The sequence below is a fragment of the Neofelis nebulosa genome, chromosome 1, assembly GCF_028018385.1.
Source record: "Neofelis nebulosa isolate mNeoNeb1 chromosome 1, mNeoNeb1.pri, whole genome shotgun sequence".
NCBI classification, from domain to species: Eukaryota; Metazoa; Chordata; class Mammalia; order Carnivora; family Felidae; genus Neofelis; species Neofelis nebulosa.
In genome coordinates, this window is record NC_080782.1 from 242348161 (window position 1) to 242371636 (window position 23476).

Consider the following 23476-nt stretch of genomic DNA (forward strand, 5'->3'; position numbering starts at 1 on the left):
AAATCCCAAAAGAAGAGTTTCATGATTTTTTTTTTTAATGAATGTTTTGGTTAACAGCATTACTGGAATATTCAGTTTTCCAAACTGGTAACTTCAAAAACCAACACTCACTTGTATATACAATTTCTAGTATTTTTGTTAAAAAAAAACAAAAAACACCTTTCTATAAACTCTATGGTAAGACAGAAGTACACTTGACATTTATCTTCACGCATGGATAAGTGTGATCTTGTGGTGGTAGGAAAAACACTGAAAGTAACAAACTCCAAGATCACATGTTGAGTAGAGATGAGGAGTGGCCCCTCACTATACACAGATGTGGACAACAGAACTGAACTTCAGATACTGCCCACGGTCTCCCTGGTCAAACAGGAATCGCCCTTATCAAGTGCCTTCTGTGTCAGGCACTGTCTTAAGTGCTTTCTTCCTTCCTTCCTTCCTTTTTTTTTTTTTTTTAAGTTTATTTATTTATTTTGAGAGAGACAGAAACATCGCGAGTCAGGGAGGAGCAGGAAGAGAGGAAGACAGAATGCCAAGCAGGCTCTGCACCGTCAGCACGGAACCTGACGTGGGCCTCCAACCCATGAAACCATGAGATCATGACCTGAGCCGAAACCAAGAGTCAGATGCTCAACCGACTGAGCCACCCAGCTGTCCCTGTCTTAAGTGCTTTCTATGTATTAATGCATCTCTCCCTCTCAGTAACCCTATTAGGCAGGTCCTATTTTCGGTCCCATTTTACTGACGAGGAAACTGTGACAAAAAGATTAAGTAATGTGCTCAAGATAATGTAGGATGCAGTGACTGGGAAAAAAGGGTCCACAGATACTGAGGAATTGATTACAATGACCTCAAATGCAGGACAATAAGCTAAGGGCCAGAGCAAAGTAGTATGTTATGTTGAAGACACAAAACCTCATACGCTCTGTTAATATGTGCGCCACATATTTGGAGGTGGCTGGGACAGCTAAGACAGCTTTAAGAGATACAGAACCTTATTGCACAAGCTGTATGCTTGGATTAGATAGCTAAAACCAGTACTTTGATCAAGAAGACAACCCCCAGGTCTCCACCTGTCACCCCCAGGAATATTCATGGAGAGTCTGGTCTGGAGCAAGAAAACAAGAATTAGCACAACTACAGTGTGGGTGCCAAACCTGGCCCATCCCTGTTCTTGAACATCTAGTGAGCTAAGAGTAGTTTGTACGTTTTTAAATGGCTGGGAAAAATATTTTGTGACCCACGAAATTTATATGACATTCACATTTCAGCGTCCAAAGCTGAAGCTTCAGAGAGGCCAGCCGCACTCGGTCACTTGCGTGTCGTCTCTGCGTGCCTGCCTTTGCAACACAGCAAGCGTAAGGTACAGCCCTGGAGCCCCAGCTCTCTACCACCAGGCTCTCCACAGAAAGAGTGTGCCGACCCCCTGGCTCAGAGAATCCCTGTACCGGAAAACAGGCGGTCCATTAGCAGGGGACACCAGCAAGGCACACTGACACAAGGAGACCTCTTCACAATCTGTGACCCAGAGAATGCTTCGGTGCTGTAGTGAGTGCTATCGACCCTCTGGCAACAGTCACTGCTACCGAAGCTCGCTTTGAGTTACAGATCAGCTTCCAAATGCTTACATTCCGGGGAATCCGGCAAAATAGCTCCTTGGCTTTCTGGGGTAAGTTGGGGGTAACTGGACCAGACAGGAGTGACTGTCTTGAGAAGTAAGAGCCCTCAGTGCCTCTGGCTTCTCTGGGCTTTTTTGCCCCGGGCATACTCGCTGTCTTTCTTTCTAGACATCAGCTACATTTTGCTGACTGGATTCTTTGAACTTAGGTGTATTCACATGTGCTTTTCCTGCCTCACCTCCGTAGGCCGTAATCTTTCGTTCATCCAGAGGCGGTGGGCACTAAGCATGAGCTCTTCCCTCTGCCTGTGACACCACTGAGGCTCGCAAAACTGTGAGAAGGTCTTCTGGTCAAAAACGTACTCGTCTTTGGACTATAACCTTAAAACTTCAGTTTTTAAAACCAGAACATGGTCACAGTGTACTTGATAAAAGATAGGTTCCTCAAAAAGTTGACCTTAAAGGAAATTTCTGTCCACTGAGTCATATTATCCCACTCGTTTTCATTATAAAATTATTTTTTGTGTAAAATTAAGAGATACATTTTCACAGGAAAGGTTCACACCCAAGACATGATAAAAATTAAATGAAAAAATGCAGCAAACTATTATCACACAGAGTAAATAAAAATGATTTTAAAATGAAACCTTAATGACAAACACAGTACTCAAGTCACAAGATGCAACCATCATGCTGAAATGGACGATGCCTTACAAGAAGGCACTCTTGCTTCCCGAGGACAGATACACATGGGAAGCAGATGCGTTCTGCGGCTTTCCTGGCCTTTTAATGCAAGCCAGCTCACTAGGCAGGCATAGGATTCCTCCTCTCATCTGGCTTATCCAGCAGAGCATACAGAGGCTGACCTTGGAGACTTGGAACGGGTCGAATACCGCTCTCTTTGTGTGAGTTGACTGTCAGCGTGCCTTTTTGTCTGAATTGTTTGATGTTTTGGCACTGAACAGCTAAAACCTTAACCCAAAATTTGGCACTTAAAAGAGTAATGCATTTCTACTTCAACCAGTTAAAACAAGTTCATTTCATCTTAAGTTAATTCTACAAAAACAAACTAAAGTACTGAAAACCCTGGAATGGATATTCAATATTCTAAACCAGACACTATTGCTTTTCGATGCAGTTCGTAACCAAGTAATAATAGTAATAGCTCCTCAGCACTGAGTATTTGCACTGAGCCCCTTCCGTGGGCGTGCACGTAATTTTAAGTTAGTTTCAAGCTCAAACCACCTCCCAGGGTAGTACACTCAGGAGTGGCAGAGCGAGGGCATGAAGCCAGAGGCTGGATGACTGCCACTACGAAGAAGTTACATTTGGTGGTAATGACAGCAGCGACCTTTCCGCATGCACCACGTCACATTTACTCTTGTAATATCTCCTTTAAGATCAGCATCAGCGGGGACCTTGTCAGAAATGCAAATTCCTGGGCACGGCCCAGACTGGTTCAGAAATGCTGGGCTAGGAGCTCGGCAGGCTGTTTTCACAAGCCTTCCAGGTGACTCTGACACGTGTTCAAATTGGAGAGCCACTAAAGAGGATGGGCGCCAAGGCTCATTAAGCAAAATAACAGCAAAAATAAGGCTGCCGTGGGACCAGCCTGATCCACAAGAAAGGAACATTTTCTTCTTTTTTGGAAATGTTGTATGGGTGAGAGAGGAGACAGTGAGCACGCACTCACGTGTGAGCGAGTGGGGAGGGGCAGAGAGAGAATCTCAAGCAGGCTCCACGCTCGGCGCCTGACACGGGGCTCGATCCCAAGACCCTGGGATCATGACCCGAGCCGAAATCAAGAGTCGGATGCTCAACTGGCTGAGTCACCCAGGCGCCCTTAAAAAAGGACAATTTTCAAGGACTCCTGCTAATCATTTCAGAAATCGCTATTTCACATATTGCGATATGTAAATTCCTTATGGTCCTCTTTCCCGGGCAATACTTGAAAAAGTCTAGTTGTAGGCACGGCATTTACTTTAGCAGCTTAAGGCTGGCCTCTTTTGCATGCATTTGGGAAATCATTCCTTTCCACTAACTGACCCGTGGGCCTAACCCGGACGGAAGTGCCAAATATTTCCACATAAAGACAGAAATGTGCATCTTGAGGTCTCACACGTAGAGGTGGAAGATGGTTAAGACGGGGGCCTGTCACCTGTGGGGTTACAATAACTAGGCAAGCGGCCATATGCACACGGTGAGTGGCGGGGAGACCGCCGGAGAGGGTGAGGGTGCATTCGCAGCGTGCTTGCTGGATGCTCTGAAAGGGCCCGTGAGGGGAGGGGAAAGAGGAAGTGAGAGAGGCATCCACAGCAGGGTTTGTTCAGACTTCAAGGCCAGGACAGCCTGCACCGTGGCCTGTGCCACGAGCTGGAGAAAAAAGGCAGAAGACGCGATTCTCGGAAAAGTGTTACGGTGGAACCAGCAAGGTCACTGAAAGAGGCATCGAATTCGGGCTGCAGGAGCGAATGAAGAAGTCTGGGATGCCATGTAACTCAAGGGACCAGGAAATAAGGAACAAAACGTCAAATGGTGGGGGAAGAAAGCAAGCAAGCAAGGACCCTGAAAAGGAAGTATTTAATACTTTAAACTTGTGCCAAGAGAGCCAGGCAACATGACACCCAGCTTGTAAAAATGTGTCAATAACCCAGTTTCTACTCCAAAATTCCCTCCTGTGAGGATAAGGCGTATTTGTGCACTAGGACTGACTATTTGTGTTGGACTGAAATGGAACAGATGAGAGAAAGGAAAAATTATTGAACAAGAAAACAGCGGGGGGTGAGGGCCAGGGCCAGGGCCAGGGCCAGGAGGCGAATTTGGAACGGCAAGGCCTCTCCGTCTCTGCGCTCGGTTGTCAGATCCCGGGCGGCCTCAGCTGTCTGCCTCTGCTACCCTGACCCTGACTGCGGTGGAGGCGCCAGGCCCAGCTGAGGCGCTGCATGTGTTCTGAGACACGGTGTGGTTTAAGGAGTCTCACTGGGGAGAGGTCACCTCGGGAGGCTGAGCAAAACTCTTGGTGTCGGGGGGTCTGGCCCCTCAGTGGCCTCTGAGGCACACCCTGATCCTTCCGATGTTTGTGAGAGGCAGACGACGGTCTGGGCAGAGTTTCTTGGGCTGGAACTGGGGACGCTGTCCTCTGGGCTCTGCTTCAGCACCAACCAGGCACGCCCTGGCATCCTGTTAGGAGGTCCTGATGTTTCTGAAGCAGACTTCAAGCTGAAGACATCCGGGTAACTCAGGCTCAGGTCTAGAGGCTAACACTGGCGACATTCTGCAAGCTTGTGAATTACCAGAGAAGGCTCTGAGAACTTAATACAAGACTGCTGGGAGTCGTTCTGGGAGGGACTGGCTGGTGACTCTGAACTTCAGATTTTGATTTTTTTATAATTACTTTGTTTGAATCTCACACTAAAAAAAGTTGATTTTTTTTTGAGAGAGGATGTGCATGTGTGTGGGGGGGAGGGGCAGACAGGGAGAGCGAGAACCCTAAGCAGGTCCCAAGCCCCCAGCGAGGGGCTTGATCTCACAAACCGTAAGCTCATGACCTGAGCCCAGATCAAGAGTCGGAGGCTTAAGTGACTGAGCCACCCAGGCACCTCTGAGTTTAAGATTTTTAGAGGGAAGTGTACAAAACTGAGAAGATGGTGAATCCATCTTTAATAAACTTTAACAAAGAACTTCGCCAGGGTTACCAAGACAGTGACTCCTGAGGGGACACTCCATTTCAAGAAAAGCTCCTGTCACAGGCCGCCTGCTTCCTAAGAGCAAGGCTGAAGCAGCAGCGGCGAGACGTCTGCTGAACCTTCCACGTTCCTCTCAGCTGATGCCCACAGGCTTGTGTGCCGACCCTTCGCCACTAGGGACATTGCTGGTGCATGCAAGCCCACGATCCCTCTCCACAACTCCCGGTTCCAAAGAGCTCGGAAAGCCAAGTTTTCAGGTGGCAACATGTCAACTTCATGGGCATAAAGCCCGACTTGACCTGAAGCTATTTTTAGCCATTATTTAACCTTAGTGTAATTACCCATGTGTTTTCCCGAATCAGTAACAGTTCTGTCTGATTGTGAGGTGCACCCCGCGGGTATTGTATATGGGTAAAGCACCACAGAAGGTTTCTAAACTCCAAAAGATGCTGAATTCCACAACACGCTTGGCCCCACAGACTTTGGATGAGAGGCTGCAGGCCTGCATGGCCGTCGCCCGCTTATGAGAACTGCTGGGACAGATCTTTCAGACCCAGGACTCAGTTAAATCCAACCCCAGAGAGTTTGAGTGAGCACACTGAAGCAGGGGTGGGGCAGGGGCAACAGAGCGGAGGCCACATCTGAGGGTTAGGGGACAGTATGGGAAGGTCAACGCCCATCACGACCACGGGGGGCTGACGAGGTAGGAAATGGCTACTCCTCGACGCGGCAAACCGCCCTTGGCGTGCGAGGGACACAGACGGCAGGCGGCAGCTGCTACTTTCTGAGGCCGTGGGTAACTACTCCTGGGACCTGAGGGTAAACAGGCGAGGACTGTGAGGTTCAGCTGGAAACGCCGGACTGATCCTCAGAGAATCAAACTCTCTTGCCAGAACGAGATGCCCCTGATGATCGTAACTGCTTAAACCCATCTGGCCAAGCAGAGCTCAGATCTCAGGAAAGAATCTTTGTCCCAGCTGCAGTTTGTATCCCCAGGAAAGTCAGTAGCATTCTCAGCAGCGCCTGAGACCTGTGTGTCCTTCCAACTAGATTTTAATTTCCCTGAGCACCGGGACCGTGTTTTACTCATCCCTATGTCTCTGGCACTTAGCACAGTATTTATCTGGCACCTGGTATGCATCTAATAAACGTTTGCAAATGAATGAAATAAAGGCCTACCTGAACTACGCCTTACACTGTCTCTGCCCTGACGCCTACATCACAAAGAGAGGAGGGGTGGAGCTGGGCAGGGGCACGGACCCGGGTCACGTCTGCAGGACAGTGCCACGTACAGATATGAGAGAATGTACGTGTATTTACACATCCCAATTTAGCCTTTATTTTTCCAATCCGTTTCTTTAAAACCACCAAATTTCTACTAAGTTTAACTTACACTATTCCTCTGACGTGGACAGAGAAGGCAGATTTTGATGATGAGGAAAACGGGAAGGAAAACTTAACAACCTTGTTACTAAGTAATGCTGTGACAAGTGGTCGAAGTCAAGGAACTGAGCGATGCAAAGAAATTTAGAAATCACTTAAAGCCTACGGCATTTATGTGGCTGGTCCAAAGGGAGACGGCTGTCGTGATCAAGACAGGAACTAGAATCAGGTCTCCTAATGCCCAGACTGGCACGATTTCTACGCTAAAGTATACTCAGCACTGCCAGCATTCTAGAAGGCCATCTTACTTCTCATTGCACTGCCCTAAAAGGTAAATTAACAAAATGTAACACAGTAGAACCTCATTAGCATGGACATCTATGGTAATCTATTCAGCACGACCTTATTTATTAACCACTTAGCAGAAACAGATATGCTTACTGAAGAAGTAAAATCCACTAACATTCACCATCACTCACATAACAGAATGCTCACAAAATTAGTTGGAGTGAGTGAGGTTTTACTGCGTACAGAACAAAAGGCATTCTTTCTGATTATTCAAGATGTTTCAAGAAGCCCGTGTGCTAGACGTCTGTCAAGTCCAGTGCGCCAAGGAAACAGGAAGTACTCACCACTGCCGGCACTGCCCTCTCTTCTGCTGCGGGAGCCTCCGCTGCCATCTCTGCCGGGCCTTACGCGCTAGAACAAGAAGAAGAGTTTAAAGAATAAATGATACTCGCTTGAAGGTGAATACAAGCAAACGCTGATTTTTTTAAAAAGCTTATTTATTTATCTTTGAGACAGAAAGAGAGAGAGAGAGGGAGGGAGGGAGCAAGGGAGGGGCAGAGAGAGAGGAAGGCAGAATCCCGAGCAGGCTCCACACCGTCAGCGTGGAGCCCTACGCAGGGCTCGAACTCAAGGAACCGTGAGATCGTGACCTGAGCCAAAATCAAGAGTCGGGTGCCTAACCGACTGAGCCACGCAGGTGCTCCTAAATGTTGATTTTTTAAATTAACATTACTGTGTAGCGCTTAAGGCTTACTGCTCCTACTCTCCTAAGAGCTGGGTGCACATTGCTCCTTAACCTTGATTCTATGAGAGAAAAGACAAAGGTGTTCTGTAAACAAAGCGTTCCCAGCCTGCCCTCCACCAGGGTCCTCAGGCCTTAGTAAATACCCAGGGGGCACTTCCACTCAGGTGCAGCGTAACCACTGCTTATAAAGCAAATATGCTCCTGAGGTGAAAGTTGAGGTCTTAGACCGGGGGTGGGGGTGGGGGGGGGAGGGGAGGAGGGAACCCACCAAAGGGCTATATCCTGTGTTAGTTTTACTCTGTAATGGCTGGACTTGAACTATTTTGGGAGGAAAAAAGGTAAACTTTGAAATTCAACCTCTATAATAAAAGAACTATTAAAATCTCACAAAATACTTAAGATCTGCTTAATAGCCCACTTTCTTAGGTACAAGCTTACCCTTAAAACGTAAGAAATATCTTCAAGCTGTGACATTCTTAGGTTTTTTTTGAAGCAGTTTACGGTTACTTTGTGTTTTACTTAGGAGTTATACTTTTTGTATTGACACTGAATCTGTCTCAAGTCATAGTGCCAGATTCTCATATGCCTAATGCTGTGTTTAGAGAGACAGGGTAGTTAGTGAAGAGAGTCACACAGCTTTTGATAATTATTTACTCCACAACTAAATTAAAATTTTAAACATAGATTGGTACCTTATTTAGATCTTCAATAATATAAGCAAAATTTCATATCTGATTCAAAAGACAAATTATTTATTCCCCAGTGAATTCTGAATTATCAGATCACAGATAAGAGGTTACTGACATTGTGATCGGCTAGGAAGAAAAAAAATTTCAATAACTCAAGACTCATTTCTCTAAAATGAAACACTCAGTACTTTCAAATATATGTAAATATGCCCAAATTTTTTCTGTTAAAAAGAAACCTCCCTTGAAACCCCATCTCTCCCCTTTGCCCCTTCTCTTGAAAATCTAAAGATGATATAACAAAATAAAAATTTTAATGTCTGCAATCAGATTTTATTTCAAAACTTGTTTTTCATCTTTCTGAAGATTATTTCTAGCATATCCAAAAGACCTACACAATACTAAAATAAACTCATAGATACAAATGCCTGTGTGACCTGAAGGTTTTTCAAATCAAATGTGAGAAAAGATCTTGCAGTTGCTTTAGTGACCATACGTTTAGAACAGGACAATTTAGGAAAGTGAGCACTTTCCACGATCACCACATTCTTCACCCCATTCCACCTGTTCCTTGCTCCCATCTAGAACTCCCCAATCTTGTGGCTCTCGTCCATCTTTTCCTAATTAATCCCCTGAATACTCACCTTATTTCTAGCCTAGAAACACCCCAGCGGTTTTTTTTTTTAATTTTTTTTTTTAACGTTTATTTATTTTTGAGACAGAGAGAGACAGAGCATGAACAGGGGAGGGGCAGAGAGAGAGGGAGACACAGAATCCGAAGCAGGCTCCAGGCTCTGAGCCGTCAGCACAGAGCCCGACGCGGGGCTCGAACCCACGGACCGTGAGATCGTGACCTGAGCCGAAGTCGGACGCCCAACCGACCGAGCCACCCAGGCGCCCCTGAAACACCCCAGCACTTTAAGTACGTCCACGTCAGGACCTCCAGACACTTTGCTTGCCCACCTGTCTTTCTGCTCCACTCACCAAGAGAAACCGAAAACCTGGCTTGATTCAACGACTTCTCTTCTTTCTCTCCTACTCCCAGGACACCGTGCTCTGCTGGACACATTAAGAGCTGCTTAATAGCCCACTTTCTTAGGTGGGCTAAGCACGCGACGGTGCCAGAGGCCCACTGCTGGCTCAACCTCCGCCCGCACGGCCCATGGAGCAAGCACGTGTTCAATACATCACATTCTGTCCTTTGCATCTTTGGAAACTGCCTGCCCCTCGTACTTTGTGAATAAGAGCCAGCTTGCATCCCTTGGAGGGGCCAGCCTCCATCTGGTACCTCCTCTGCCTGCCATGCCTTTCCTCACCTCCTTTCCAGCAACGACTCACCCCTTAGGGTTCAGCTCTACTCTCATCTTAGGGCGACTCCCCTGTGACCCAGGTGGCTGCTCACTCAGTGTGCTTACCAGCACCCACGCCCTCCTCACACTCAGGGTCCCGCCTGCTGGTCCTTCTCCTTCACCACTCTCCCGTGGGTAGAGAATGTGGTTTTTAGGTTTTTCGTAAATGTTTTATTTACCTTTGAGAGAGAGAGAGGGCACAGAGAGAAGGGGACACTGAATCTGAAGCAGGCTCCAGGCTCTGAGCCATCAGCACAGAGCCCAGCACGGGTCCCCAACTCATGAGCTATGAGATCATGACCCGAGCTGAAGTCGGACGCTCAACCGACTGAGCCACCCAGGCGCCCCGAGAACGTGGGTTTTTATTCTCTTCCAACTGAACACCTATTTCCTGCTGAAAATCAATGAACTCCACCACCCTGAATCTTGCATACTCTCTCTTCTCTAATCTTTTGCATTTCGGCTGATGTTTTTCTCTTCCTTTTTGTATTTCGATTGCTCAGTCTTCAATTCCTCCTCTTCCCATTTGTTCTTTTCCAGACATAGAGTTGTTTGGCAGAATGCCTGGAAGCTGATTTTTTTGTGTGTTCAGTGAAGAAGAAACATAAAACATCTTTAAAACACAGCAATTCTATGAGGCCCCCAGCTCCTGGGGCCAGTTCACACTGCTCCAGGCCCACAGCAGCCAGACACGCACAGTAGGTCTTTCTTGCCTGACCAACAGCCCAGTGTTTAGAATTGCTCACCGATGGCACTAATGAATACACAGTGTGTAAAATATTCCTCTTAGCACCAAGGGGAGAATAGTCTTCTTTTCCCATAAAAGTTCCAGGAAGAGAAGAAGTTCTCTGAAAAACCAGTCTAAATAAATACATTTCTGGCTTTAACTCCTTTAAAATAGGAGTTAGGGGCTCAGGGAGATACACTATCCTGGCTCCCACAAACCTGAATCAATTTATCTCTCTTTCTTAGGTCTACATAAATCCTTTCCCATTTTACACAATTTTTAAAAATCCATGACCTGATTTATATCTATTTCCTGCTCCCCTCCCTTATATCAGATTCCATACCCTGAGCTGGTATTTGATCATTTGCGTGATGACCCTGTGGGAGCATAAACTCTAGACAAGTGCTTTTCAGACTTTAGTGAATATAAAAATACTTGGAGAATTTGTTTAAAAACACATACGCAGATTCTTGAATTTGACTCTGGGGTAGGGTTTCGGTAGGTCTGGGATGGGGCCCAAGACTTTGTAATTCTAAGATGTGCCCAAGTGATTCTGAGGCTGTACTAGCCCACAGACCACTAGTCTGAGACCCCCATCCTAATCAAATTATGGAGTTCTACTTTGCCACTTTAATTTACCGACTTTTGAGTGCAGAGTAAGTAAGAACTATATATCAGCTGAAAATAATTATCTGGATCATCTGCTTCCCCTACTTTTCATAAGGTGGTAAGGCACAGTAGTTAGGAACCTGGATTTGAAGCCTAGGGCTGCCCCCAATAGCCGTGTGACCTAGAGGAAGGGACTTAGCCACCATGGTTCTCAGTTTTCTCATCTGTTAAAAAAAAAGTAATAATGAAACTATACCCAACATCCTAGGACTACTGCAAAGGTTAAGTCAGTTAATACACAAAATGTTCATAACAGGGCCTGTATTCGTCATGCACTCAGTAAGCGTTAGCTGTTGCATTTTACTGTCCCGTCAAGCAGATGTTATCAAGTAGAATTGAAGGGGAAACTGTAACCAGGACCACGAAGAGTGCTGACACCATTCACAAACATCCATCCAGCCTCTTCGCTTCTTTTCCTTCCTGCTGCCAAACTTCTACCATTATTAGCACTTCCAGAGGAAAGGAAGGGACAAAGACCGGGGGTCCACTTCGTTTTCCTATCAGCAGCTCCAGGTACAGATTTGATGTGATTATCTCTGATATCCCTGCTTTCCTTTTGTTTTTAATGTTTATTTATTTATTTTGAGAGAGGTGGGCAGAGGGGCAGAGAGGATCCCAAGCAGGCTCCACACTGTCAGCACAGCGCCCCACACGGGCTCATTCTCCTGACCATGAGATCATGACCTGAGCCAAAGTCGAGTCCCAAGCTTAAAGGACTGAGCCACCCACGTGCCCCTTCCTGCTTTCAATTACAGGTCTGTTTCACAAACTGTCTCCAGTTCACAATATGCAAGTGCTCTTCTTCAGGAAGAAACAACAAAATTAGAGTGATCATAGAGTTACCGACTTTAAAAAAGATATCTAACAATGCATAAATGTTTAAAGAAATCAAGACATATCTACCTGTATAATAGTAGATTGTATTATACAGACAATTTATGTAACAATTTATGTAACAATAATTACATAAAGAAATTCTAATTACATCGAGAAATGTTAAGTTTCTGCATGGGGGCAGATTCTAAACAAGAAACACACAGAAAAAGTAACAAGTTTTAAGTTCAAATTTAGAAAAGGAGAGTGCCCTTGATTCGTAAGTTTATTTACTATACTTTGCTTCGAAACTAATAGTGCTTTATGTACTATGCAAGCCAGGAAATAGAATGCTCTGCCCCACGGGTTCACAATTCAAGAAACACAAACTGAAATTGAACACACATCAATTAAAAGAGAAATTAACTCTCAAATAGTGAGAATTCTTTTAGTCTCTTCTTCCTAGGACCTTTCTTTTCCACTATTTTTTCTCCTCCACTTTGCATTTTTTTTTTTTGTATCCTTTTTGAGATAGAGAGAGCAAGTGTAGAAGGAGCAGAGAAAGAGGGGACAGAGGATCCAAAGCAGGCCCCGAGCTGTCAGCACAGAGCCCGACGCGGGGCTCGAACTCACGAACCATGAGATCGTGACCTGAGCCGAAGTTGGACACAACTGACTGAGCCACCCAGCCACCCCTCCACTTTGCATTTATAAGCAAAACATAAGTGACAAAGATTTAATGAGGAGTACCAAAGAACAGAGAAACGGATTCCAAGGGCACTGAAAAGAGAGTACTTTGTGGATGAGGGCTGTGACTTTCACTTTCAAGTAAGATCAAGCAGTAACATTTAAGGGAAGATATTAAGAAGAAGCTATAATGAGAAAAGACATCTAAGTGACCTTGGGTTTTATACAGATTACAGTGAGAGCAGTGACATAATATTACCAAAAGAGGCACTGCTCAAGCACACTGAGACATTAATAATTAGCGTAAATAAGTAAGAGAAACACTGGATGATCTAAATGCATCAATAGTAACTCATATGCTTTTACTAAAGTACTCTTTTTTTTTTTAATGTTTATTTATTATTGAGGGGCAGGGAGAGACAGAGCATGAGCATGGGAGGGGCACGGTGAGAGAGGGAGACACAGAATTTGGAACAGGCTCCAGGCTCTGAGCTCTCAGCCCAGAGTCCGACATGGGGCTCGAACTCACAAACCGAGAGATCATGACCTGAGCCGAAGTCGGATGCTTCACCGACTGAGCCACCCAGGCGCCCCACTAAAGTACTCTTAATTAAGTCATCAGGGAATTATTTTAGTGAGGACAGTGCAAGGATGTCAGATATATGAGAGAAACAGATAAAAGCAGACTCTACTCAACAAATAGATAAATATTTTGATGGGAGAGGAATCAATGGCAGAGTACTCATCACAAAGGAAAAGCAGTCTCAGTGTAACTCACATATTCGTTCGCGGTAGTAAGAACCAAGAGTCCGCAAGAATATTAGCCCCGTAACAGCCCGAGCAAGAAAGAGGTTGACACCACAGAGCGAGGATGCATACAGGAAGGAGGGCGAGGGAAAAGAAAAAGCAAAGGGAGACAGGAGGTCAACGTAAAGGTGAAGCGCTGTGAAGACCAAAACCAGAGCACGATATCGACCCGATGCAACCCAACATGGGGAAACTGGGCGAAAAGAAAATCATGCAGAAGCAACTCTGCATCTGTTTAAAGGGGCCATGTTTTGGTCTTTATGCCTCAAGTTCATTCCCCAGGGACTCCCTGGAATCGGGGTTTCCTACAGCTGGAGTTAGGATCCCTTGTGAGCTGGCTGCAAGACAAGTCCCAGGAGTTCAAGGCAGCTACTTACTGTGTAGAACGAGCCTGCACCAAAGTCTGCTAAACCAGAGATGGTAACACACATGCCAGTCGCCCTGTTTAAGGCTGTAAGTTGTGAGGAGTGTATTACGCACGATCCATAGTTTGCCTTTTTTGTGTGTTCTCTGTTCAGCATCAACTTAAACTCCTGATGGTGAAACGTCAGAAGTCTTAAGAATGTGACCCTTTCCACATACCTCCATGGATCTATCCTAAGTAACTTTACAACTAATTCAAGCTCCAAAGAATGTTCTTGGTTTGAGATACATACTTCTTTTGGATTCTTCTTAATGGGACAAATTGAGCAGTGATTATGATGACACTTACGATAATTTGAACTTTCATTTATACCTGTTTAATTTTACAAAACTTGCACACAGGTTACCTGATTTACCAGTGGGTATATGGTGGTAAATTGGTCTTGATAGCAGGTTTTAAACTATATACCCTGGCATCGCATTAATAACAACTTGGTATTTTATAGGATTTTTAAGGTAAAAATCTATGTCTTGTTCATAGTCCTTTTACAACTGATACTTTACACGAGAGAATAAAGACTAAAACCATCAGATCACATCTTCAAAGCAAAGACAATTTAAAGTTAACCACATTTTGAAAGCAAGTATGGAATTTAGACTTAATTATCCAAGATAATTAAATTCTTGATAAAGTCCAACCTTAAAGAATGCATTTTCTTTCTATTTAAGGCAGACACTCAAAGACCATGTTACATATTCTAGGCTCAAACTTAGGGGAGCTTATTCTCTTCGAAAAGTAAAAATAAGAACACTGCTATTACACATACTGCATGAAACACAGAAATAAAACTTAAAAAGCTTCCATGCGTATTAATACTCTTCTCAGAGCCATGGTCTACTACCTAATGAAACAGCTTAAAGAAAAAGTACCATTGCTACATGATTTCCTCTTAATTTCCGTGGGCCACAGGGCCCTCCAACCGAAATTGATTCTGCAAATTAACCTGCAAGTTATTCTGCTTTGTGGAAAGTTGCAACGATCTGTCTGTGAGTAACCAACCATCCACTACAGTAGGCTGACTCTGTTGCACTTCCTCCTGTTGAGAACTGGTTCTTGGGGCACCTGGGTGGTTTAGTGGGTGGACTCTTGGTGGACTCTCTATTTCCACTCAGGTCATGATCTCACAGTTCGTGGGATCGAGCCCTGCGATGGACCCCAAGTTGGGCCCTGAGTCGGGCTCCATGCTGTCCTGCCTGGGATTTTCTGTCTCCCTCTCTCTCTGCCCCTTCCCGCTTCACGCTCTCTGTCTCAAAAAGAAACTTAAAAAAAAAAAAAAAAAAAAGAATTGATTCTTGATAGAATTTTATCCTCAAACTAGAATTTTAGTTGTTTCAACTTTTTTTTTTACTGATAGAAGAAGCCAGCATCACTCATTTGAGCTTCAGAAGGCTGACATTTTGAAAATTAACAGACAGTAGATTTTGGCCCATATGAGATACCTGTTCCCTTATTTCTTTCATTTTTTCCAATCTCTTAAGTTTTGTCGCATATTCTTGAACTTCTTTTAATCCAATATCTGTGCAGAGACGAACCAAGAAGCGCAGACCTAAATTGTAAAAACAGATGTAGACAAATATTAATGCAGGGTTGAAAGTATAAGAAATCAATGAATCCGTCTTTTGGGACACAAGGAGGAATGATGCTCACAAACAGTATTTGTTTTCGTCAAAAATTAACCTACACTTTGTACCACTGGCCCTAAGAGAACGGGACTTCCCTGAAAGAGGACCTACAGGGAGGACTCTCTCCACCTGTCCTGCCCTCAGGACAGACCACATCATCTACATTTAGGGCCCTTCCCATACTCTTTATCTCCTTATCTGCTTTTCCTTTCCTCTACTTATGACTACTGATCTATTAGATATTTGGTTTTTTGTCTTTCTCTTCCTAGGAGTTTTCATCTGTCTTTCGGCCACATCGATAGTGCTGGAACAGTGCTGTATTATCAACACTGTAGCATCCTCCCTAAGAATTTGTAAGTAAGTCAGCAATTCACGACCACTAAAATGTTGCAAAAGAATAGTACTAAAATAATTTAAAATATCACGTGTTATTATATAAATTGCCTATGTGTACATTTGTCTTAATTCACAATAAGGAGGTAGTTTACATATATTGTACAAATAATGCTTAATTATTTCTCTTACCTACCTATCCTCAGAAAGAATGGTTTAGGAATATTTAAAAAAATTTTTTTTAAACATTTATTTATCTTTGAGAGACAGAGAGAGGCAGAGTGTGAGTGGGGGAGGAGCACAGAGAGAGAACGAGAAACAGAATCTGAAGCAGGCTCCAGGCTTTGAACTGTCAGCACAGAGCCCGACGCAGAGCTCAACCCCACAAACCTTAAGATCATGACCTGAGCCAAAGTCGGATGCTTAACCGACTGAGTCACCCAGGTGCCCCTTAGGAATGAATATTTAATGTGAAATAAAAATCATTGTTTTTGGTGGATGTTCTCTGAACTCTTTAGAGTTATTTTTGATAACTGAAGAATATATTTTAAGAATGTATTATCCTGCTGGGTTTGTCAGAAAACTACTGTGCTCAAAATGAGATAGTACATGGGTGCAAATGTTTTTTCTATAGCTCTAGTTAAGGCAGACTCTTTTTTTTTTAATTTTTTTTTTAACGTTTATTTATTTTTGAGACAGAGAGAGACAGAGCATGAATGGGGGAGGGGCAGAGAGAGAGGGAGACACAGAATCTAAAACAGGCTCCAGGCTCTGAGCTGTCAGCACAGAGCCCGATGCGGGGCTTGAACTCACAAACTGTGAGGTCATGACCTGAGCCAAAGTCGGACGCTTAACCGACCGAGCCACCCAGGCGCCCCCAAGGCAGACTATTAATTATATTTGTCTTGAAAATTATCCAGGCCAAAAGCATCTTGAACATTCCCTAATGGCATAGATTTAATTTTTAGAGTGAATCTTTTTTTTTTTTTTTTAAGATTTCATTTTTTAAGTAATCTCTACACCCAACATGGGGCTCAAACTCACAGCCCAGAGATCAAGAGTCACATGCTCCACCAACTGAGCCAGCCAAGCACCCCTTAGAGCGAGTCTTAAATTCTCAATAAAGAAAGTAATTTGGGGGTGCCTGGGCTCAGTCAGTTGAGCATCTGACTCTTGATTTTAGCTCAGGTCATGATCTCATGGTTCTTGAGGTCGATCGAGCCCAGCATCAGGCTCCCTGCTGACAGCACAGAACCTGCTTGGGATTCTCTGTCTCTCTCTCTTTCTCTGCCCCTCCCCTGCGTGCATGCTCTCTCCCTCTCTCTCTCAAAATAAGTCAATAAACTTAAAAAAAAAAAAAAAAAAAAAAAAAAGAAGAAAGAAATCTGGACTTGCTTGGAGATTGTCCCTCTCCTGGTCCAGTGCACAGGTGCCATGACTTCAGCAGTGGTTCCCAACCGGCAGCGATCCTGTCCCCCAGGGGACACCTGTCACGGTCTGGAGACATTCTGCTTTTCGTAAGGAGGCAGTGGACGTGCTATGAGCGTCTGGTGGGTAGAGGCCAGGGAAGCTGCTACAACGTTCTACAACCCATGGGGTGGCCTCCCACAATACAGAATTATCTGCTCCCAAATGTCAGTGGTGCCAAGGAGGGGAAGCATCTGCCCAGCAGCCTGTTTGGGTTTCTTCGTTTTCACAAGATGGTACTGTTACCTCTCACTCAATTTCTCAATCACCAAGCTTCCTGAAGTGACTGAGATTAAGATTCCCATAAAAAGCTTTTTAAAAAAAGAAACAGGAAATGAAAGCTATCCGGGTCCACTGAGAACCTAAAGGAGAATCTCTGTAGGTTGGGCTAGAAATCTGTGCTTTTTAAAGTTTTACAAGTAATTCCACGCAGCCTGTGTCCCGATGGCATTTGTCAGTTGACAGATCTGCTTCTGATTGGCATTAGAGAAGCCCTTGCTCCGAAGCTGCCACCAAAGGCCATTAATTCCGAGCCCTGTGCTGTTGACCTTCCACAAAAGCCAAATGGAGAAAAATATTAACGAAGGAACGTGTAGTACGTCTCATCCCTGGCTCAGGCGGGGCCACTGGAAAGCTTGACACAGGACAGATTTGTCTTACTGAACTGAAATGTATTGTTTAGTGTTCACTGTCACTGAAGGACAAAATTAAAAAGTCTTTTCAAACATGTTATTTTATTTTCTGAGGGGATGTCACAAAAGCAAGGAGCCGCCACGGCTTTCAACGACCTGAAACGACCTGTCTCTCTCTGCTACGCAACATAAATGAAGTGTTGGAAAACGTTTTCTTCTTCCCAAGGAATTATTTTTTGTTTCCTTGTAAATAGCAAAGATTATATAACTGATTACATTTTTCTCTTTCTTTTAGCTGCAAGGCTATTCAGGGCCAAATACCGTTTAGTGGCAGTGTGTGGCATGTGAATATGGTTATTTTGTGTTTTTCTTGATCATGATTTTGTTGTTGGTACCCCCGTTAATACTTCACATTATTACTTTAGGTTACATCAAACCCACTGTGCGACAAGATGGAGAAATAAATGAGTATTTTCTACAAAGCTAACTTCACAAAAGGAAAATAAGCAAAATATCAACATAATCTTTTAAACTTAAAGTAACATTAAAATTCATTTGCTATCCATATCAGCAAGATGACCATTCTATTTTCATAAACTCAAAGTATTTTTCAACCTCAAAAAGTTGCATACTAACTGAAGAGTTAAAAATGCCTTTTCTATAAATACCACAGTATGAGCTTTAACAAATCAATGATAAACCAAAATTTATTTCTCAAATTTCATAAAACTTTGACATACGGATCTTTACTACTGAAGAGAACCCAGTGGTATATTTAAATCCATCAAAAACTAAATTCTATAAAATGTACTCGCAGAGTCAAATTTTCTGATCCTATAACCACGTGTATAAACATGTGTCACAAAATATAGGCTGGTAGCTATCTATGCAATTACCATAGCAAAGATAATTATTATACATAAGGCAATAAAGAGTTAGAACCTATAGTTTTGTTGTTGTTTTTTTTTTTTTTTAATTTTTTTTTTCAACGTTTTTTATTTATTTTGGGGACAGAGAGAGACAGAGCATGAACGGGGGAGGGGCAGAGAGAGAGAGAGACACAGAATCAGAAACAGGCTCCAGGCTCCGAGCCATCAGCCCAGAGCCTGACGCGGGGCTCGAACTCACGGACCGCGAGATCGTGACCTGGCTGAAGTCGGACGCTTAACCGACTGCGCCACCCAGGCGCCCCTAGAACCTATAGTTTTAAAGTTATAAAATGTAAACTCACATTCAACATTTTCTGGAAATTTTCTGTGAATATCCTTATAAGTATCCAATGCTTTTTGGTAGTTACCTATAAGTAGGAAAAAGAGAAAAAAACATACTCACAGATTGTAAAAACTAATAACATTAAGAAGACTTCCATGTTTGCCACAAGCATATATAAACCATTCTTAATATAACTTCTGGAAGAAAATGTACAGATAAAAGAAATTTGAAAAAGAGAGCGAGAGTAAACGGGTGATGGTTGAAACTTAGTTCTACTGCTTAAAATACATTGTTGTCAAAAATTAAGATCTATTCAATTTCCGAAAAATTAAAAATCAGTTCAGAAGAACGATTGACAATTTTAAAAATAATCTAAGTGATAAGCTAACATTAATTTCAATGTCATTCACTTAGTTGGAAAAGATGAAAAACAACCTTTCTCAGTAGTTTTTATTTCGAAACATTCAAAAATTTATAGAAAGCATTTTGTTTTATACTACAATAATTTAGCTTCACAGCAACAAAGAATTGGAAAAATAATTTGGGATCAAAGACCTTTGTTAAAATGTCGGTAAACAAGCGATGAGTCTCAACAGGCCCCACTATGCACGAGGGCCAGCCATGCTGACCCTCCCAGACGTGTGGTATGAATTCGATGTAACAGACAGGAAGCACCCAGCAGCTCTCAATAAACGTCAGCTTCTCTTCTAAATAGTACTTCAGTTAACACAAGAAAGTTTCTATCTCAAATCACTCGGAATACCTCTTACATATGTACACTTTACGTGTGACTGACAAGGAAATGAACATTGGTAATTCAGAACGCGTGCTGATACACATAAAATGTATAATATATAGTTATGTTGTATGTTCCCCAGGAAATAGAGTAACAGCAAAGATCAATGATCTAAATGATTTTAGGACTCCTGTGTACCTATCCTGATGCCATTCTGGAGGAGCTCATAAAGAAAGAAACCTCCTACAAGACACGATGACAACATCGTTAACACTGTCACGATCCGTGCTCCCCCTGGATTGAGGAATTTATTTTCCTGGATCATTTGTGGCCTCTATAAGAGGGATTACAGATCTGCTCACGTCCATCTCATTACCTAATATCTGCTAAGAGTCAACAATATCATTCACCTCACGGTGAGTCCAACACTTCAGGACAAGCGTCAGCAGTACATGATGTAATAAAAAGTTAACTGAAAATGCAAATGAAGATACCTAGTAGCATTGGGTGTAAAAAAATACAGCCCCCGTTGTCCCAGTTCTGGGCCTTCTTCAGCCTTGTCAGGTGTGAGACAGCCTCACAAATTCGGCATGGCACACAGGCTGCTGAATTAGGTGAACGGAAAACGCAAACACAAACTACTGTGTACAGAATGCCTACTTTTCTGTGACTTAACATACCCAATGATGACACGTTAACTTTGAAAAATAACGAATCTGTTAATAGTGGGGACGGAATACACGACTAAGACCCATTTTGTAAGCATGGCTTTTTTCTGTGCGTAGTAGTTATTGTCCCTCGTACGACGCTTCCGATACGTCAGTCAGCAAAAGTCGCTGCTTTAATAAGCAAACACGTGGTCGGAACACAGTTCTGTGCACGATGACCTAAAAGGTAGAAGCACGACACATGAAAGCTGGATAAAGTGAGAGCATTTACCGCTTCTCCTAAAACAGCCAGCTACCATCAGCTGCCATTTCACTTGTGTGGGCCTGTAAAGGGAACAAGAGTATATGAAGTCAGAGACGAAACAAAGGTAGCCTGAGATGATCAGCTTTATCACGCTACGCACCTGTACTATCTTTCAAATACATGTTTCCAAACACTCTCTCACCTCTAGTTAGATCTTTATTATTGCAAGTAGCATATAGACAATTTCCTTCATTATTACCTATCATGTGTACATTAGAAAACTTAAGAGTCCTTCAGTCTGGTTCACGCCTTTAGTTAGATTCTATGTGAACCGCTTAACCTGTCTGGCTAAAGACCACTGTGATCTATTTTAAACATGATCATTACCTTTGCCATAATGTTATCCTTTGGCTTAGTACCCAAGACTTAGAAATTTAGGCTTGCGAATTTTGTACCCATGAGGCAATTGTTGACCTTGTGTTTGAACAATTAGGCTTCAACGAAAGGTAGAGTAAAAAAGAACTATATTCGTTCTTTTTTTCCTCTTAAAAAGAAAAGGATCTCTTTTCTTAAAAAATGTTTATTTTTGAGAGAGGGCAAGCAGCGGAGGGCAGGCAGCTCTGCGTTCTGTCGGCAGAGCCCGCTTTGGATCCTCTGTCTCTCTCTCTTTGCCCCTCGAGCTGGGCTCGAACTCACCAACTGTGTAAGATCGTGACCTGAGCTGAATCGGACGCTTAACCAACTGAGCCACCCAGGTGCTCCAAATTTCTGTTATAAAATAAATAAGAACGACCGGGATTTCTCAAGACTACTGTTACAAATACCTAGGAAAATAAGATTTGAAGAAATGAAAGACTAGGGAATAATTGAATGTGCTTCTCATTTCTTTTTAGACTCTTCCTTCTATTTACCTGATGGCCTCAGAGACAGCCTCACTCCCACTCAATTTGATGGCACACCTACCAGCTCTGGAGTCTTATTAGATCAGGGTCACAGTCCTACTACTTGGACAAGCTACTTAACCTCAAATCCACTCCCTACAAAGCCATCCACTTTGATCTAAAGAAAACACGTATCTAACTACATTACTCCCTCTTTAAGATGCATCACCTCCCCTCCAACTGCACGGTAACTCCAAGGCCCTAATCCAGTTCATCCACTGTTAGCCATTCGCTACCCCACCAACTCCACTGCCATGGGGAGCTGCCCAACATTTCACGCTATGGCAAATCCAAACGGAGGACAGAGTCCTTTGCATTCACTGCATTTTCTAGACTTCTGATCTTTGCACACACCGTCACCTCCACTTGGAGGCTCACCCCAACCTCATGACCCACTTCCCTGCCACACCAGATTAGATTGTTCTGTGGACTCTTCTAACATCCTAGAATCTTTTTGGCACTGCATTTACTGTACTGTAGTCTTATTTATGTTTCCGAATACCTTATTAAACTATAAATTCCTGAGGGCAGCAGAGTCTTTTGTGTCCCCAGGACCTGGCATGATGCCTGATACAGGCTGGGTGATCATTCATCATTAACTCCTCATTTACATATTCAAGTACATGCCTTTATAATTTCCTGAAAGGTTGGGATTATGATTTTTAGTTTGGTACACTATTCATTCCGTTAACTTGGTAAATTACTTAAATTTGTGCCCGCGTTTACTCATCTACAAAGTGGGGAGAATAACGGCACCCGCGTCATGAATCAGTTGTGAGGATTATGTAGCACAATGTATCTAAATAATAAACATTAGTGATTATTATAACCACTTCTCTTCTCTTCTTCAGGAAAGCCTTATTTCATGAATGCCCCCTACTGGGAAATTGAAAAAACAGCCACCAGAGCAGCTGCTACGTAGTGCCTGCATGAATGTGTGTGCATCCTCGTGTGGAAAATGGAGTAATTATTTTCAACCACTAGAGTAGCCCAGTAAAGAGGAAGAACAGGGCTCAGTGACTTAATGTTAATAAGGTATTGGGTAATATTCTGGATTACTAATTCTAGTGGATCATAACTACAGATGATCTGTGACATTGCTTGTTTCCATTAGCATACATAATTGGGCACTGATTTGATGTAGACAATCAGCAAAAGATTTTATGCATTATAATAGTCGAGAAGCTTTCATGTATGAGAAATGCAGTCTCATGTCTTTAGGACACGAGATAAATTTATTAATCTTCAGAATTAAGCTGCCACGGCCCAGACACTATTAACACAGGACAGGATAGTTTTGCACAAAAGCAAACAAGCCTAATTGTTTTGGTTTCTCTCTTTTATCTGTCTTACCATCAGAACCTAGTTTATAAGTAGTAAGCCAAGTTTATTTCTTGAGTGGATGCCTACTCCTCTCCTCAATCCTCAAAGAAAAATACTATTTTACAGGCAGCACATTTAAGACATAGTGATTTAGAATAACACCATCTCCAAACCAGCAAATTGGTTATAAATTGCCTAGCGCAGTATTAAAAAACTAAAGGTTTTAAGTATTTTAAATCTGTAATGACTTGGCTTTATAGAATCATGGAACTTCAGAACTGGAAGTGGCCTCAGGTAGGAATTCATTCTATCTGTTCACCTTTAAGGAAAAGAAACTGAGACACGGGCATCCTATGCCTAAGGTTACTGTCCAAATAGTATTTACCAGCATAATATCCTGAATAAATCCCTTATGT

General features: G+C 43.2%; 1 protein-coding gene across 9 annotated transcripts in view; it reads right to left on the reverse strand.

Annotated features, from left to right (window-relative positions):
- Nucleotides 1-23476, reverse strand: part of IFT88 (intraflagellar transport 88) — a 132958-nt gene that overhangs the window by 17173 nt on the left and 92309 nt on the right. For 8 of the 9 annotated variants that reach the window (XM_058690327.1, XM_058690316.1, XM_058690305.1 and 5 more), the window contains 4 exons: nt 20824-20876; nt 19168-19233; nt 15322-15428; nt 7320-7386 (listed from right to left, as the gene is read on the reverse strand). In XM_058690327.1, the coding sequence (XP_058546310.1) occupies nt 7320-7386; nt 15322-15428; nt 19168-19233; nt 20824-20876 (293 nt within the window). Of the gene's footprint in view, nt 1-7319; nt 7387-15321; nt 15429-18772; nt 18879-19134; nt 19234-20823; nt 20877-23476 lie in introns of those variants that run through there. The other variant, XM_058690365.1, reaches the window with a different exon arrangement.